This window comes from Schistocerca piceifrons, chromosome 2, assembly GCF_021461385.2.
Source record: "Schistocerca piceifrons isolate TAMUIC-IGC-003096 chromosome 2, iqSchPice1.1, whole genome shotgun sequence".
Taxonomy (NCBI): Eukaryota; Metazoa; Arthropoda; class Insecta; order Orthoptera; family Acrididae; genus Schistocerca; species Schistocerca piceifrons.
The window spans coordinates 369159634-369179346 of NC_060139.1; the positions used below are offsets into that span (position 1 = coordinate 369159634).

Sequence of the window (19713 nt, forward strand, 5' to 3'; positions counted from 1 at the left end):
AGGTACGAGGCACTGACGTTGTCACACACACAGAATCCTTCCTTCTCGACGAATAATTGGCCACAACTGCCAAGATATCGCAAATCGAAAGAAATAAGAACTTAATAGTGTTTTAAGACCATTTGCGTTTACTGCACGTGTAGATAACCTTGTGGATAACATCGGAAGCCCAGTGCTGTTGTGTATAGAGAAGTAGCACATCTAGAAAATTATAACGACTTGCAAGAAAACCTGCAGTCGATCTACACGTGGTGCAAGAATTGAAAATTGACCATAAAAATAAAAAATTAACACATTGCGCATTAAAAGGCGGAAATGCCAATTACTGTGTAATTATGCGTTAAGTATCTGGAACTATTTGTATGGATCGATTTAAAGAGGAACGATCACATGAAACTAATCGCACGAAAGTAAGGTGCCAGACACATTTACTGGATAAATCCTGAGATTGTATAGTCCACCGTCGAAGGAGGTAGCTAAAGAAATACTCATTCGAGAAAGAGCAGCGCGTTTTGTTACAGGTTCGTTTAGTAAGTGAGGAAACGTCTCTCTGAGATGCTCCCCCAACTCAAGTGCAGAGAGTACAAGAGAACACTGTACGTCACGATGTGGATTACTGTTAAAATTACGAGATAGTACGTTCCTAGAAGAGTCAGACAGTATACTGCTACCTTCTAAGAATAATTCGCGAAGAGACCATGAAGAAAAAATTAGAGAGATTGGAGCTTTCACAGAAGGTTACCAACCAAAGTTCTCCCCGCGTACCAATCGCTGCTGGTACAGAAAGGGAGATATGATAGTATTACACAGAGTACATTCCGCCACACAGCATTAGGTGACTTGCAAAGTATAGATGCAGATGTAGAATTCTGGGGGTGTTGTAAGTGGACTAAGGAACAAGATTTCGGTAACAAAACTGAAATGTTTTATTATCTGTTTGATGCTCGTAGAATACAAGCTAGAGGAAACAATTACAAAAAATTGACCACTGGAAAGAACAGTGGGTTCGCGATGTGCTGTGATATGCTGAAGCGAGGACTCTGAGTATAAACGTAAAATGTAAAATGTGTTTTCACCTTATAAACGTTTCACAGCTGACTTGGACCTTCAGTACTCTCTGTAACTGAAATACACTGTTGAGCCAAAGAAACTGGTACAGCCGCCTAATATCGTGTAGGGCCCCCGCCAGCACGACGAAGTGCCGCAACAAGACGTGGGATGCACTCGACTAATGTCTGAAGTAGTGCTAGAGAGAACTGACACCATAAATCCTGCAGGGCTGTCCATAAATCCGTAAGAGTACGAGGGAGTGGAAACCTCTTCTGAACAGCAAGTTGCAAGGCATGCCACATATGTTCAAGCGCAAGTGCTTCAACTCAGAGGGGTATTCCTGGAACCAGTCTGTAGCAATTCTGGACGCGTGGGGTGTCGCATTGTCCTGCTGGCATTGCCCAAGTCTGTCGCAATGCACAATTGATATGATCAGGCAGGATGCTTACGTACGTGTCATCTGTCAGAGTCGCATCCAGACGTAGCAGGGGTCCCACATCACCCCAACTGCACGGCCCCAACACCGTTACAGCGTCTCCATCGGTGTGAACCCTGAAACTTCCTGGTAGATTAAAACTGTGTGCCCGACCGAGACTCGAACTCGGGACCTTTGCCTTTCGCGGGCAAGTGCTCTACCAACTGAGCTACCGAAGCACGACTCACGCCCGGTACTCACAGCTTTACTTCTGCCAGTACCTCGTCTCCTACCTTCCAAACTTGCCCGCGAAAGGCAAAGGTCCCGAGTTCGAGTCTCGGTCGGGCACACGGTTTTAATCTGCCAGGAAGTTTCATATCAGCGCACACTCCGCTGCAGAGTGAAAATCTCATTCTGGTGTGAACCCTGCTGACACGCAGAGTCCATGGATTCATGGGCCTGGAGGTGTTGCTAGCTGCTGGCCGCGAAAACGCCGATTTGTAAAATTTATGTGAAGTCATGAGGTCGGAAAAAACAGAGAAGTTTTTAGAAGAGGTGGGAGTTTCTTAACGTGACACACATTCTTGGCGGGATATTTTGCTGAAGAAGCAGTTACGTCATTGTTGGGCAGAGAGTTTTGCAGCTAAATGGCTAACATGGTCCACAATTAGTTGCAGGTTGCCCATCTAAAAGCTTCCAGGGCGAACAAAAATTACACTCTCGGTGCGTCATATAATTAGTGACCGAATTTAAAAATTTAAAATGCTGTCACAATCTACTCATTAAGAGGTATAATTTTATGTTTATGGGTTAATACAGTAAGACAGTTATAGTTAGAACTGTGTATACGTCCGGAGACGCGTTACTCACCGCACAGAAATACCCAGAATATACTCATCCATTATTTGAGAATAAGAGCACTTTGTGACTTGTAACACATACTTTCAAACCTTTACGAAACTTGTTGCGATTGGGAACCTCCACAAAATGATGAAAGGAAAAAGACTGTCACTTTCTACATTATCGCTGTTCGCGCACTGAAACTGCAACATCAATGATGACGTTTTAATTTATTGCTTCTTCACTCTAACTTTATGCGCAACATATTTTGCAGTTACTATCCACATGTATCAATGAATGTACCTGCAAAATTACGTCATCGTAAACACCACAATTCAGAAACCGTCATAACTCTTTACATGAATGAAGAACTAGTTGTTACTGAAAACGGAATGCAAATTGTCTACACTATACTCATCCAGTGTTTGATAATTAGAGCAGTTAATGACTTCCAATAGTCTTCAAACACAATTTCAAACATTTATGAACATTTTCTCTTATCTGTTCAGCATAAATATTTAACACATTAACGCATTTGTACAGGAATCAAACGCTTCAGGCTGTGTTGTACATGGGAATTCGATTCTATAAACAATCGGGGGTGGACTTTACTGGTACTTCCAGTGATCGGCCTCGTGCTGGAATGTCATTTACGTCATGAATTTCTGTGTTGTTCCGCTCCAGTTTAAATACGCATATTGTTGCTGGGATACAACTTATTTTCGTGGGGCTCAAAGATCGCTCAACTTACAGACACGAATGTTGCAATTCTCTTTAAGATTAGTGTTATCTGAAGTCAGCCTTCACAAAAGAGCTTACTCTATAAAAATTTTCTCAGTTTCTCTGATTTTTGTTCTTGGGTCATTTCAGTATTTGAAAAGGCGTTTTATTTGCTGACCACCATCACGAAGTTGCCCGAATCAGTAGCTGGCAGATCAGCGCGTCTGATGGCCATACGGAGGACACGGGTTCGATTCTCGGTACTGCCGGGAATTTTTTTCTTGTTGGTAAGACTCGGCTTCCTGAGACCAGTTCAGCAGTGACTTGATTGAGAATCAGCGGCTCCAGCTCACGAAAACCGCCAAAGGCCGGAAGACTGCTGTGCTGACCCTGCGCCCCTTCGAAACGCATCCAATGACGTCATTGGCGGAGGATGACACGGCGGTCGCTAAATACCGCTGTGGCCGCCAAGACCCGTGGACGAAGTTTTTACTATCAAGGAATAATTAATATGCAATTTGTTTGTATTCTTATGCGTTACAAGTGGGCCTCACTATTTATACAAAATTCCCAAATGTGTTTACATACAAATTTGTTGAATTTTTTAAAAGTTATTACGATCTTTGTGTAGCTGTGCATAATAAATTTCATGCTAACATGTAATTGCCGGAAATGCTTCAAATGCACAGTTTCAGAAAATGCTTTCGAATCCATTCTGTAATGTGTAAGGCAGCTAGATTAGTTACACAGGATGTTTCTGCGATAATTTACAAAAACTCAGCGGTTGGTGGAGAAGGTTAAATGTATCAATTTACGTTCAGGGATCCTGATCCGGAAACTGTCAAGTTGAAAGCTACAAGCGAAAATCATTCTGATACTTTTGACAGTGGAATGCATGCGCCGGAACTCTTGTTGCTTAGATTGAAGCGTTGGCAATTTCCAGAGCTGGTAGTGTGGACCAAAAGAAGAAAAAAAATCCAGTTCACATGAGCTCTAAAATGGATACCTTAACAGCTATTAGCACTTGACACTATGAAACACATATATTCCTGCTACATGCTCTTTGGATTCCATGTTATTCATGATGTAGTATGGACCAAAACAGGAAAATTAAATATGGGCACTAAAGTGCGAACCTAAAAATACCGAGTGATCAAAAAGTTAGTATAAATTTGAAAACTGAATAAATCACGGAATAATGTAGATAGAGAGGTACAAATTGACACACGTGCTTGAAATGACATGGGGTTTTATTAGAACCAAAAAAATACAAAAGTTCAAAAAATGCCCGACAGATGGCACTTCATCTAATCGGAATAGAAATAATTAGCATAACAAAGTAACACAAAGCAAAGATGATGTTCTTTACAGGAAATGCTCAACATGTCCACCATCATTCCTCAACAATAGCTGTAGTCGAGGAATAATGTTGTGAACAGCACTGTAAAGCATGTCTGGAGTTATGGTGTCTTTCAGCATCCCTAGAGATGTCGGTCGATCACGATACACTTGCGACTTCAGGTAACCCCAAAGCCAATAATCGCACGGACTGAGGTCTGGGGACCTGGGAGGCCAAGAAAGACAAAAGTGGCGGCTGAGCACACGATCATCACCAAACGCTGCGCGCAAGAGATGTTTCACGCGTCTAGCAATATGGGGTGGAGCGCCATCCTGCATAAACATCGTACGTTCCAGCAGGTGTTTGTCAGCCAGGCTGGGGATGATGCGATTCTGTAACATATCGGCGTACCTCTCACCCGTCACGGTAGCAGTTACAAAACTAGAATCACGCATTTCCTCGAAGAAAAAAGGTCCGATAACTTTTATTTGTTCTAATAAAACCCCATGTCATTCCAAGCATGTGTGTCAATTTGTACATCTCTATCTACATTATTCCGTGGTTTATTAAGTTTTCAAATTTATACTGACTTTTTGATCACCCGGTAGCTACGAGCAGCTGCTCATTTTCACCACTTTCAAAAGCATTTCTTCTACTGAAACAATGCCCATAGCTCTGATGGCACATGCGTTTTAGATCCCATATTTACTGGACATTTTTTTCATTCTTTTCTCCATACTACCACCTCTGTAAGATGCCTATCCTACAATCTTAGCATCAACAGTAGTGCCGATATATGTATTCCACTGTCAGACACCACAAAGAAGCTCGCGTATAACTTTCCAATCGGTCGATTCCGGATCAGGGTTCCTGAACTGAGATTGATACATTTACCCTTCTCCATTGTCCGCGAAAGTTTGTAACATCATGACAAAATCATCCTGTAAAATAACAACGGACTTTGTCAAATCTAATCTAATTTTTACATACAGTGTGTTTCAAAGTCTTTGCATGAAACGTCTAGACGTGATAGTCTACCTAATGGAGAATAAGTTATATTAAAAGTCAAAATATTAGTTGAAGCTGCCAGGAGGCACTAGGCGATCTTTACTAATTGTTATGACGAGATTGCGTAGGAGGGTCTAACAACTATGCTTACCACCTACCCCAGCAAACTGATAGTGATGTTCAACAAGAAAAAAAAAACATCGATTTTTTTTACGAAGTGTAAACATTTCATTTAACTTGAATTGATAGGCTACTGTTGCAGTGTGATTAAATTTGGCCTTATCAAAGTGTCTTTGCGTTGTTGTTTGGTAGTTTTTATCAGCTAGAATTCTCGTAGTGTTCCGGCTTGCAATAGGCGTGGTAGCAGACAAGGCTAGAATTACTTTTCGCGGGCCCACGCGTCCTTGGCAACAGATGTCGCCGCCCAAGACTGGAGCAGGTACTCAGGACTTCCCACAGCGAACAGCAGATGGCCTGCCGAGACTCTCGTAACTGCGGCAGCCTCGCTCGTATTTCAGGAGACCTCCGTACCATATGCTGGGGAGACCACTTTCAGCGTTCGCCACCCACAGTCATTAATTATCCGATACGGTACTGTTAAAGGCACACGCGAGCACCTTTGCAGAAATATAAATTAATTCGCTCCAACAGATGGTCCGTGCTCAAAATAGCTTCCGTCGCAGAAAAAATGCAGGCTGGCTGGTTTTAGGAGTGGGTCTGCAACTGGTCAGTGGGTATATAAAGCGGGGCTTCACTCTGTCTTGCCAGTGTACACCTCCAGTAGCACACCACAACAACAACATGGCTTCTAAGGTGAGTTGCTCCAGTGCCACGAAGAGCGTCCATAGACTGAAAGACAAAAATTTCCAGCTGAACTACATTGTTGCCATATGTAAACCGTTGTATTAACTTCACAGGATACCATTATTGTTCTGTAAGTGAATGGGAGTCAGAAACATATAGATTTTGTGGACATAATTACATTGAAGTCTTTCAGGGCGATTTAAAACCGAGTGTGACTAAAGATGATCGGTTCGGTCTAGAAATGTCCAACACTATGGAAAGAAATAGGCAACGACCGTGCCGCAGTGGATACACCGGTTCCCGTAAGATCACCGAATTTAAGCGCTGTCGGGCGCGGTCGGCACTAGGGTGGGTGACCATTCAAGTCGCCATACGCTGTTGCCAGTTTTCGGGGTGCACTCATCCTCGTGATGCCAATTGAGGAGCTACTCGACCGAATAGTAGCGGCTTCGGTCAAGAATACCATCATATCGACCGGGAGAGCGGCGTGCTGACCCCACGCCCCTCCTATCCGTATCCTCCTCTGAGGATGACACGGCGGTCGGATGGTCCCGGTAGGCCACAAGTGGCCTGAAGACGGAGTACTATGGAAAGAAATAGTGCCCTATTGTACTTTTGATTACGTGATCATCCTAGTGAATACCTTAGAAACGGACATCTGTAAAGTAACATACTAGACCAAGTGATAACATCATGAAACTATTTGTCAGATATGTCTATCTTTCACGGTATTCGGTGATGGACAAATCTCGATTTGCATAATAAATGATACACATAACGACAGAAGCTTGTGTTTCTATGAATACATTGGATCCAGAGTACTGCTTTCAGAATATCAGTTGTTTTAGCGGCAGTTCACGAAGAAACAGCAAGCACAACGTATAACAAAGGCAGATGACAGTGTGCCGCGACCTCTTATTGAAGTAACTGAGCGGAATGCAGAAGACACTTTTAATATCTGGTCTCTCTTTTACCTTTTACTAATGGGAGGACCGTACAAAATAGTGTTCGTGTGTGAACGCTTATGTACGAACAGATATCTCAGTGGTTTCCTCCAAGACGATAACTCCCACAACGCTCCGGTAGAAATTAAGTGGATTATTTTCTTCTGGAACAATTCAAGACCAACGACTGGTTAATTATTTCACTTGATACGTCGAAGCGGAAGCTAAATACAACTTCAGAGGTGAATCGGATAAAAATAAGTCGCTAATAGGAAGCTTGTATTCACCGTTGCTCCACGTGAATGAAAAGGAGGTTCACGGCTTGATTGTTGCCTCTTGAGTGGGTTGTATGTCACGTGTCTACGTACCCATCTAAATCTACATGACTGCTCTGCATTTCACACTCGCGTGCTTGGCAGGGAGAGCATAGAACGCTTTCGCGACTGCTACACCATCGAGTACCACATGGAAATAATGAACGCCTAAATCTCTCCGTGCGAGCTCTGATATACTTTATTACGGACATGTTTTCACATTCGGAAGTGACAGTTGGTCACTGAAATTTTGTGAAAGATATTGCTGAATCGAAAAACTTCTTTGTTTCAATGACCGCCGCCCCAGCTCACGTATCAAATCCGTGATGGTAAACGAGCTACCCCTCTTTGAACTTTTTCGAAGTCCTCCGTCAATCCTACCTGGTAAGGATATCATACCGCGCAGCAATACTCCAGAAGACGACGGACAAGCGTATTGTAGGTGTTTGTTTAATAGAGTTATTGATCTGTTAAGTGTTCTGCCAACGAAACGCCGTCTTTGGTTCGTCTTCCCCATAACGTTTTGGTTTCTGTGATCTTGCGCGTGACTGTCCCGTGTGAGTGACCGCAATGATTGCGTGTACAGTGTTGTGTCGTAGGTAGTGATTGGGGGGGGGGGGCGTTTAGGGGAGCGTGAAACCTGGTGGAGGCATATATTCTAACCATCTCTAATAACATATACTGGGCCCCGGACAATAACGCTACCGTACCACTTCATAACTCGGAATTTTCTACAAAGCATTACGAAAGAACTGAGGATCGAGAACATTACGGTTGCAAGCGAAATATTAGTGGTGAAAATTTCTTCTCCACCAGGATTTGAAACAGCTACTTCCAAATCGAGCATCACAAGTGTAGTTTGATGATCTTGACTATTGAGCCGGTCGCTTGGTGTAAATAATGGCTATAGTCAATAGTTGTCGTACATGCCCAGCTACTTCCAACAGTTTCAGCTAAACTCGTATGGATGCAGTGATGAAATATGGGATTAGGACCGCAGTTTTCTTCTGCAGAAGTAAAGCAGTGCATCTGTAAAAGCCTGTACACCAACGCATTCCTTATAAAATCAGAATTTTGCTACGTATCATTTAGTGATTTAGGAAGAAATTTAATAGAACTAGCCGACAAAAGCGTTCGGTCACTCAGCATTCTGTTCTCATATACTGTAGGGCAATTTATCGTGGCGTCTGGAGTCCCTAGTTCTGAAACTGCTGTGTTTGGATACTGTAGGCCGGTAGTATTTGGTGTCCGGTCGCCACCAACATTGCCAGTTACACAGTGCTGTGCCCATTAGCACAGAAACAGCCACTGCGATTATTGTATTTTATTTCACTGCTGATTTGTAGCAATAAATATTTTACTTAAGTATCCTTAGTGGAAGTGTCACTACGTAAGGCGATTTAAGTTTCAGTTTGAATGCAGGCAATATTAACACGTTCGTTAACTTCGTGGAACAGGGTAAACTCATTCTCTCTTCACCGCTCCTCTGTCACTGACATGCTGTCGAACACGTGCTCGGACTGGAAAAGGATAACGCAGGATTAACCGTATCGCCTTCAGACTAACTATTACAGCATTAGCCTAATCTATGTAGAAAAACCAGCAGGATAGTCAGAAGGGCCTTTGTCCCCACTCTTTCCAAATGTTATTCTGACTCCAACTCAGTCGGCCAAGTTTGCGTGCATTGCAGTAGTAACATGTGATACAAGAATTAAAAAAAAAAAATGGTTCAAATGGCTCTGAGCACTATGGGATTTAACTTCTGAGGTCATCAGTCCCCTAGAACTTAGAACTACTTAAACCTGACTGACCTAAGGACATCACACACATCCATGCCCGAGGCAGGATTCGAACCTGCGACCGTAGTAGTCGCGCGGTTCCGGACTGAAGCGCCTACAAGAATCAAATAAATGCCAACATCACTCTGTACTAAATGATATTTGCATTGCATTTCCTCTTTTATGACTGTTCGTTATAACAGATAATAGATATCGAACGTTTCAGTAAGCTTTATCTTTCTGTTTTCAGTCTTTGTGAGGAAATAGTCACTGCTTAGTTGCAAATAAGTTCACTGGTCCCTTTTTACTTTTTTACATATCTGTTCAGTATCTTATCATGAAATATATTTACGAATTTATATAAAAAATTCAGTTCTTCTGCCGTCAACAGTAGGTGCTACTGGAACAAACATATGCTTTTCGAATTGCGACACTGTTGCTCAGTAAGTTCAAGTTATGCATAGTGTTACGATAGTTTACAGAAAAGTTCTCGAAATATTAATGAGCATACACGCGAAATCATAAACATTCAATAGTTTTAGCACTGCAAAGAATAAGAAACTGATGTAAGTGCATTTGAAAAGTACATTTTTTGTTTCCTTAATTTCAAATTGAGCGATCCTAGCCCAATGCGAACGAAATGAACCCTTTAACAAGAGGCACTCAAACTTGCTAAGGATTTTATGACTTGAGACTCACGTAATGTACGCCGGCGTCTTTTCTCGACTAATTTTGTTGGAGGTCAGTAGAAGAAAATAACAAGCGCTCATTGCGGTTTACCATCTAGCCAGTGTCATGGTGACTACATACACGGCACTTGTTCACATGGACACGTCTATCGAAGTAAATAGGTCATCGTTTTATGGAAGGAAGGAATCATTCTAGCATTTGACTGAAATGGGCCCAAGAAAACTTAAATCAAAAAGGCTGAAGGGGAAGATATTTATAAATAAAGCCAATTCCAAAAGCTTTCTTCTTCTTCTTCTTCTTCTTCACTTCAAAGTTTAGGCAATATGCCTGTTCAAGCTTCACGTTTTTAAGATAATCTTCTTCTAGGTCTTCTTTTCCCCCTTTCCTGAGGGTTTGTACTTGTTTAGAATGATTGGAATTCTGCTTTCTTCCATACGTTAAAGACGTTGCTTCCATATCTCCCAACATTTTTCCACGTGGTGGTTGAAAGTATAAATTCCTAGTTCTTCCGCATATTCAGATTTGTTATAATATTCTTGGGCAACCTTTGAACGATCTTAAAAATCTCATTTCAGGCGATTGTATTGCGCTTTTGCCTTTCTTTTATTCAGTCCAAGATCCACTGCCGTAGAGCCAGACAGACAGGTACAGCTATTTTTTTGCAAAATTTTAATTTTGTGTCTTTCCTCGTCTTGTTCTTTAATGTTTTGTTTGTAGTTCCACATATGTGATGAAATTTTTTGATTTTATTATTTTCATCATTATCGTTATTTAAGCTGATATTGCATCCTAAACATCTGGAAATGAAGACTTGTTGTAGTAATAATTTCGTGTGGCTCAAAGGCCTGGTGCAAGTCTTTTAATTGGTTGCTACTTCGGCGACTACCATTTCGCTAACCTACCCCAGTTATCCAATCGGGGAAAGGCGACCTGCAGTTTGACGTGAAATCCGAACCACATGTCGTTTTTGGCGACTCGTGACATAGTTCAGAGGTGAAGGCTAGGTTAAAACGAAGGCTTAAATCTGTGTTTCGACCGGGATTCGCTCCCGCTAGCTTTTATTTTCGAAGCATGCACCTTACCGCTAGATCACCAGAGCCGATATTTGTTTCCTTTCCTTTCCTTCGGTAGCAGTTTTTGATCGGAGTGGGTTTTTCCATTTGATTCATAAGTTTATTTTTAGTTGTGGATGTTTTCAAATTGTAGAAAATTCTACCGAATTCATATAATCTGTATATGCAATGTCTTCAGTTTGTTTGTATAACTTTAATAATAATTACGTACTGAAAATGAAGTATTGATTACATTTCTATTTTTTTGTAAGTCAGCTTGAAGTTGTACACGATTGTTTGATGGTTGGTTGCTGGGAGGGGACGAAACAGCGAGTCATCGGTCCCATCGGATTAGGGAAGGATGGGGAAGGAAGTGGGCTGTGCCATTTCAGAGGAACCATCCCGGCATTTGCCCGAAGTGATTTAGAGAAATCACGAAAAACCTTACTTAGGATGGCCGGACGGGCTTTTGAACCGTCGTCCTCCAGAATGCGAGTCCAGTATGTTAACCACTGCGCTACCTCGCCCGGTTAGTTGTACACGAAAGATCATAAATACCAACAGAACGAGACATAAGCTTAAATGGCACAATGTTTTTTTTAAAATCTCCTTATCATGTCGTGAGAGATGCCTCTAATGACCAGCTTCGACGACTGAGTCGCAAAAGACCCTGAATGTTCCTTGAGAATTCAGAATAGCTTCGCGTATGTTCGGTCGAATGCGCATTTAAGAAGGCCCGGTCGATATGTTACAGAGAAGGTGACCTTCAGATGTAACAAAACTGGCCTGTGTAGCCCGTGGCAGGGGACCAGCTTCCAGTAGCGACACACACACACACACACACACACACACACACACACACACGCCCAGGTAGACACGGCAGCTTTCACCGGCGCGGTAACTCAAGGGGCAGTGACGCGGCAGCCGGCTGGCGGGCTATTATCTAACGCAAAAACAATTCCCGGCCGCCCAAACTGGGTCACACACACACACACACACACACACAGACACTCGCCCGCTGGCTCTGCGCTCCCACACAGTGCCAGCTCGGCCCGAAGGCCTTGGCTGGCAGGCGGGCCCGCGGTTACGCGAGCGGCCAGCGCCTCGCCAGAGCGGGCAGCCAAGTGCCCGCGCCCGGAGCCGGTGCATCGCCAAGTGCGGCGCGCTCCGTTGCACACAGCACGCCCCGCTGACGCCTTCCGCATCGTTTACACTCGCCAAGCGCTTTATGGCAACCCTGCCACTGCTCAAACGGCGCACGTAGCTCGTAGCACGAACTAAACTACACACATTATCTGATCAAAACTACCCGGACATCCATTAGCGGACATTAATACTAGGCGTGTCCACCCTTCGCCATTATAACGGCTTGAACTGTGCTCAAGACACATTCAATGAGGTGTCTGAATGTCTGTGCAGAAATGGTAATCCACTGTTGCTCAAGAACCGGCGCCAGAGACGGTGTAGTGTGTAGTCGATGTTTTAATTCACCCATTGGGTTTAGGTCCGGAATCAGGACATATCAGCCCAAAAAAAAAATGGCTCTGAGCACTACGGAACTTAACTTCTGAGGTCATCAGTCCCCTAGAACTTAGAACTACTTAAACCTAACTAACCTAAGGACATCACACACATCCATGACCGAGGCAGGATTCGAACCTGCGACCGTAGTGGTCGCGCGGTTCCGGACTGTAGCGCCTAGAACCGCTCGGCTACTCCGGCCGGCCCAGATCAGCCCATTTCAGGAATGTACTCTCCACAGAAAACCGACTCACAAATGCTTTTTTGTGACAAGTTGCATTATCACGCTGATAGAAAGAGTCGGCATCGCCGAACTGTTGCTCTACTGTACGCAGTACACAATGCTGTAATGTGTTCATATCCTTCCGCATTTAGCGATTTCTCATGCGCAGTGAGATAACCACAACCTAACCACGAAGAACATCCACATACTATGACACCACATCCTCCATATTTAAAAAAAAAAAAATTGTCAGCATTCTGACTGTGCACATACAGCCATCTCACCACAGGAAATGTTATATTACAATATTTTTGTAAGTTATGATAGACATTAGTTTATGCCGTGGACCGGTACGACGTTACATAGGCTTAACAAAGGACTGCTTGGACATAAAACAAGTTTTACAGTCAGATTGTGCTAAAACGAGTAAACGAGACGAAAATGTAACACAAGACACACAGTGCTATAAAAATCATACTGGTAACACAATAACAAATGATGTTATGTTATGTTACGTTAACCAGGGACCTAGAAACGACGGAGAGGCTCTGTCCCCGCTGCAGCCGCAGTGGTCCACTTCACCCCTCCGCCGCCCCACACCGAACCCAGGGTTATTGTGTGGTTCGGCCCCCGGTGGACCCCCCCGCCCCCCCCCCCCAGGGCACGTCTCACACCAGACGAGTGTAACCCATATGTTTGTGTGGTAGAGTAATGGTAGTATACGCGTACGTAGAGAACTTGTTTGCGCAGTAATCGCCGACATAGTGCAGCTGAGGCGGAATAAGGGGAACCAGCCCGCATTTGCCGAGGCAGATGGAAAACCGCCTGAAAACCATCCACAGACTAGCCGGTTCACCGGACCTCGACACAAATCCGCCGGGCGGTTTCGTGCCGGAGACCGGCGCTCCTTTCCGCCCGGAAAGTCGTGCGTTAGACCGCACGGCCAACCGGGCGGGCATAATAAATGATAAGTCGCCGTTGGTACATGTGTGGGACAGTCCCAACTCAGTCCGTGTTAATGGCTATACACGCTATTTCAGCTGCTCATATCACAGGATGTGATGCACCCGGCAACGCCTTCAAATACCACGTGCAACACTTACATATTCTCTCGCTCACTACGTGCAAACTATTAGTCCTACGGAAATATGACCAATTCTCTTGCGGTTGACGTATATAAATCACGAGTGTTCAGAGGAACTGAAATTACTGAATGACGATGGATGTTCCACAAATTTTCAAAATCAGACGTTGTTGAGGCCAGAGGAGACTTTTTTTTTAAATACGAGGGTTGGAACTTAAATAGTGGCAACTATTTATTCACAACCTATAAAAAAGAGTTACCTGTTTTCACCTGTCACTGTCCTTCAAAGTAGTCACCATCGTTGTGTAGAACCCGTTGCCAGCGATGTGGAAGGCGTAGTATACCGTTAGCAGAGCATGTTCTGTTGATGGTGCGAATGGAGATAGACAGCCTGTCTAATCTCTGGAACAGTTCTGAAGGGAATGCCACGAAGTGGCTCCTTCTTCTTCGGAATCAAATCAAAGTCACAAGGACTTAAGTCCGGGGAGTATGGTGGATGGTAGAGTACTTCCCAGTCCCATCGACCGAACAGAGCAGCCACAGCTAGCGCTGTATGCGCCCGCGCATTGTCGTGCAAAATAATGGGTGGGTTGCGCGAAAAGTGTCGCCGCTTCTTCCGGATAGGTGGTCGCAGGCAATGCTCCAAAAACGAACAGTAATACTGTGCATTGACGTTCTGCCGTGGAGGAACGTAATGCATTAGGATAACGCCATCACAGTCGTATACGAGAATCACCATAACTTTCACCATACTGGGACTCTAACGCACTTTCGACTTTCACGGCGACCCATAATGACGCCATTTGCTGCATTGGCGTTACAGTTTTGGCCCGCACGATGTGGCCCATGTCTCATCCAGTGTTACGATACGGCGTAAAAATGCCTCTCCTACGCGCTCATAGCGCTCCAAGTGCGTCCGAGCAGCGTCGTAACGCATCTATTTCTGCATTTCCGTTAGGTCATGCGGAACCCATCGTGATGCAAATTTTCGCATGCCCATGCGTTCCTTCAGGATGCGAAGCACAGTCGTATGCGCTAATCCGGTTTCGTTGGCGAGCTCATGAATCGTATGGCGTCGATCACTGTCCACTAACGCGGCAACAGCATGCACTTCTTCTTCAGAGACGCTAGGCGACCTGCCCGATGCATGTCAGCCACAGTTTGCCGACCTTCGTTGCAGGCTTTTACCCAGCGTGCCACTGTTCTGTACGGCAATGCCGATTCCCCGCACGCCTCTTGAAGACCTTCATGACACTGCCGTGCTGTACGACCTCTGGCACATTCAGTCTTGATCCAACTCCGTTGTTCCTGTTTCGAAAACATAGTGACACCGTTGCGTTAGACCTCTCGCTCACGAGTGACTGTGTTTTCCTCTATTGTGCGCACGCCGGTGACGTGGGACGGGCGAGTCCATTTGCTCGGAGATGAGGTAAGTATGTCAACATCGTGTGCTATCAGCGACAATAGTAGATTCCATAGAATAGTGCCTCCACAGAAGTGTTGCCAGTATTTAAGTTCCAACCTACGTATAACCGATCAGCCGTGGGAGAGCGGCCACTGACGACTTTTATTTTCTTCCTGGAACAAATGCCATCGCATGGATGGACACTCCCGAAGCGCTTTATGAGCACCCAAACCATTATCAAATTAATAACTGCTGTAAATGCTTTTCTTGGGGTTAACGAGCTGGAAGGACATCCTCAGTAGCGAACATCGCCAAGATAGAATGTTTACAGTGATATCCAGTCTAGGTGTGATGCTCCTTGCATCACCGAAACCTCTTCTTTGCGCTCAAAAGCCATACACAATGTTTTGAAATTACAGCTATTTCTTGAAGTCTTCATTTGAACAGTGCTGCTTGCATTGTCCTGTAGACTCTGTGCTCTTTAAACGCATAATATGATCAGTAATCATTTTCGTGGTACTGTGGTACTGTAGTAGTGTTCTTATCAGACCTATAACTGCCTTGCCTACCTCCTAATACCACCAGTAAGGTTAGCTTTTCTTCCACTATTATATTTAGCAGGCGAAATTTACCCATGAATTCTGTATACTACCAGAAAACAAAATACAGTAGCTCCAGATAATCGTTGTTGGTTTGCATTGTTGTCACGGGACCAACATCGGTCTGCAGTATATCTCAACCACAATGTCCACTGCCACTAGCGAAGAACTGGCAACTAAAAAAACTTCCAAATACTCATATGTTACAGCACAAAGAGAACTTTCATTGCGACGCAGATTAATCACAAACCAATACTCATACCTCTGTGCTCATACTATTGTCTAATCCTTCTACTCCTGCGTAAGTTTGAGCCAGCGTAAAGAAGTGTCTATAAATCATAAAGCAAAAAGCTGCTGTCCAGTTTTAAGAAAAGAGAAACCTAAATACGACCGGAATGTTTCAAAGTGAGGGCTGCCCAAGGGCGACGTAACCTGTCCACTTCTTTTCTTTTTACTTATCAGTGCTTACCACTGAACGTAAAACAGGAACTAAAAGACTCTATTGTGGTACATTTCTTTTATTCTGCAGTATCGTAGTGAAGCATTCAATCGCATATGCCATATCACAGCTCTTTGTTCACTTTCTATTTATGTTTTCAAGTCAGTAACTTATTCATTTCAAAACGGAATACTTAGGGTTCAGATAATCTCAGGAAACCTGAAAACTCAAGTAAACAAAGCACAAACAGTCAACACGTCTTCGTTTCTTGGATGACTCTTCGAAACGCCTGCATTTAGGCAAATTATTAAATGAGAAATATTTCACAATATATTTTAATGAGAGATCCATTGAATTTACGGCTTGCACTCCTATTAGCTTCATTTCAAACCGTTACAAATTCTAGACACAGTATTTTGAACATTTCTGAACTCACAAGTAATATCAAGCAGTTTTATTTTTACATAGGTAAAAATGAAGTGAATTATTAATTTCAAAATGTTTCTGAACTGTTTGGAAGATACTCGATTTTCCCCATCATTCCTCGCTTTTGTATTGTATCAGTTATCCCCGTCAGAATAACGGTGCTCATGGCTATTTTCTTCGACGTTCCTCTAAAGGCTGGGTGGGGGGAGAGGTGACGTAAAAGGAGAACGATCGGTCAACGAACTGTTTGTTAGCTGCGTGACGAAATAATCTTCAGTGAACAGTTATTAATTCCAACATCAATTTATAATTCTGGTACAGGGATACTCATAGTCCTACTAGTAGCCGGCTGGTGTGGCCGAGCGGTTCTAGGCACTGCAGTCTGGTACCGCGCGAACGCTACGGTCGCAGGTTCGAATCCTGCCTCAGGCATGGATGTGTGTGATGTCCTTAGGTTCGTTAGGTTTAAGTAGCTCTAAGTTCTAGGGGACTGATGACCTCAGATGTTAAGTCCCATAGTGCTCTGAGTCATTTGAACCATATGAGCCTTCTAGTACTTGTGACCGCAAGTAAAATCGTCGAATACCGTCGCCGTTTGGTTTCCAGTTGCTTACGCCAGAGATTGTTGGTATTGGTAACAATACGTCCTTTAATTAACTCTAATGTTGATTGCAACTGTAATCACTCGATAAGCCAAATAGGTGAGACGAGTTTTACATGGCGTTCCACAGGCTATGATAAAATGGTGGATAGCTGCTCTCGTGGGTAATATTAGCGTACCCCATATCTCTTACGTTAATAATCCAACTACGTCCGAACACTATAATACAAACGTTTTCTTGTTGTTAGAATACAGTGACATTTCGATAGTCTTCGGGGATGGGTAGGATCTACCCAGAAAGGATGAAAATTAGGATTAAACTTCGCGTCCACTACAAGGTCATTATAGACGGACAACAAAATCAGATCGTAAAGGGTGGAGAAGAAAATCGATTATGGTTCCTAAGATAATTCATTCGTTTAAGAAGAAGACATTCTGGATTTGAGACAAAAAAGAGTGGTCCGCGCATAGAGTCCCGAGGAGAGTCATTCAGAATCTGAGACCTTAACTTTTCCCGGCGAATCGAATGTTCAAATAACTTACGGGTTTGCTGCCGGGTGACGTCGTCGAACACCACCGATATTTCTACAGGAGCACACACTGCCATTCTCAAGGCACAAATGCAAGGAGGAAAAATGTGCAAGCAAATTTAATACCTCGGTTCACAGAGGAGAAACAAGGAAGACACCACACACAGAACAAGTGTCAACACAACCAAAGATAACCACCTTCAGAAATATCGATAGTATTAATCAACAGGTGAGGTAGCACTAATTCTGTCCCTGTGTTTTTTGATGAGAGACAGAGCCGGATTCCAAGCAGCATTTAAACAATATATTGGTCAGACAATCAGGACTGTGGAAGACCGGTGTATTGAACATAAGAGTCACACACGCTTACAACAGCCGAGCAAATGCGCTATTGCAGAACATTGCCCTGACACCGGTCATCCTATGGAATACAACAACACGGAGATTCTGGCTTGCACGTCCAGCTATTGGGATAGTGTTATTAAGGAAGCTGTTGAAATCAAGCAACCTTATTAACAGAGATGGTGGATTTTGTTTAAATGCTGCTTGGAATCCGGCTCTGTCTCTCATCAAAAAACACAGGGACAGAATTAGTGCTACCTCACCTGCTGATTAATAGTAACTATCGATATTTCTGATGGTGGTTATCTTTGGTTGTGTTGACACTTGTTCTGTGTGTGGTGTCTTCCTTGTTTCTCCTCTGTGAACCGAGGTATTAAATTTGCTCGCACATTTTTCCTCCTTGCATTCGTGCCTTGAGAATGGCAGGGTGTGCTCCTGTCGAAATATCGGCGGTGTTCGACGACGTCACCCGGCAGCAAACCCGTAAGTTATTTGAACATTAAGAATCGGAGTCGGCAGTAGCTTATGGGAGACGTGTCTGAGGTGTAGGGGACTAAGTGAGCCTGGCCTGTCCGCTTGCAGCTGATCGTCCTCGCCGCCGTGGTGTGTGCCGCTGCCGCGCAGCTGGTGGTGCCACGCGCGCCGATTGCCACACCTCTGGCAGCCGCCATCGCCGCCGGCGAGTACGACCCGCACCCGCAGTACACGTACGGCTACAGCGTGCAGGACGCCATCACCGGAGACGCCAAGAGCCAGCAGGAGTCCCGCGACGGAGACGTCGTCCAGGGCAGCTACAGCCTGGTCGAGCCCGACGGCTCCGTCCGCATCGTCGAGTACGTCGCCGACCCCGTCAACGGCTTCAACGCCGTCGTCCGCAAGGGGGCCGCAGTCGCCCCCGCCCCCGTCTACGCTGCCCCAGGCGTCGCCAGGACGATCATCGCTTAAGACGGCCCGGACTCGCCATCACGGAAGAACATACAGCTTAGCGAAACAACTTCTGCACATTCTGTGAATGTACGCAAATAAACGGCACTGACTTGGTTCACTCAGTAACTTTTTTCTGTTCTGGTTTTGTTATGTTTCCCGCAGTCTCCAACTTCTCGGTATGTAACTACAATATGCTGTTTAGTTGCCTGAAGAGGACTGCTGCAAAGACGATCGAAACGTCGGTTCTATGGTTGTCTTGGTACTGAAGGATTCCGTGCGCAATATTGACACAGAATCAAATAATGCAGTTCAAGACATAAGTACAAGGGTTTTAGAAAAAAAATTGACGCTAAATCACGAGTCTCAGTTTTTGCGATTTCTAACACACAGTTCAACAAAAACTGACATTTCGATTACACATAATGGGCACATGATTAGTGAGACTGAACAGGTGAAACCCCTAGGTTTTCAGATAGATAGTAAGCTGAACTTCTGCCAGTACCTCGTCTCCTACCTTCCCAACTTTACAGAAGCTCTCCTGCGAACCTTGCAGGACTAGCACTCCTGAAAGAAAGGATATTGCGGAGACATGGCTCAGCCACAGCCTGGGGGATTTTTCCAGAATGAGATTTTCGCTCTGCAGCGGAGTGTGCGCTGATATG

The 19713-nt window shown here is 44.3% G+C and overlaps 1 protein-coding gene across 1 annotated transcript; it reads left to right on the top strand.

The window, feature by feature from the left end:
• The first annotated feature begins 6034 nt into the window (after positions 1 to 6034).
• Positions 6035 to 19177, top strand: LOC124776238 (cuticle protein 19.8-like). Its single transcript, XM_047251100.1, has 2 exons — positions 6035 to 6185; positions 18707 to 19177. The coding sequence occupies exons 1-2, from the start codon at positions 6174 to 6176 to the stop codon at positions 19067 to 19069; spliced, it is 375 nt and encodes a 124-aa protein (XP_047107056.1). The 5' UTR covers positions 6035 to 6173; the 3' UTR covers positions 19070 to 19177.
• Positions 19178 to 19713: the final 536 nt, after the last annotated feature.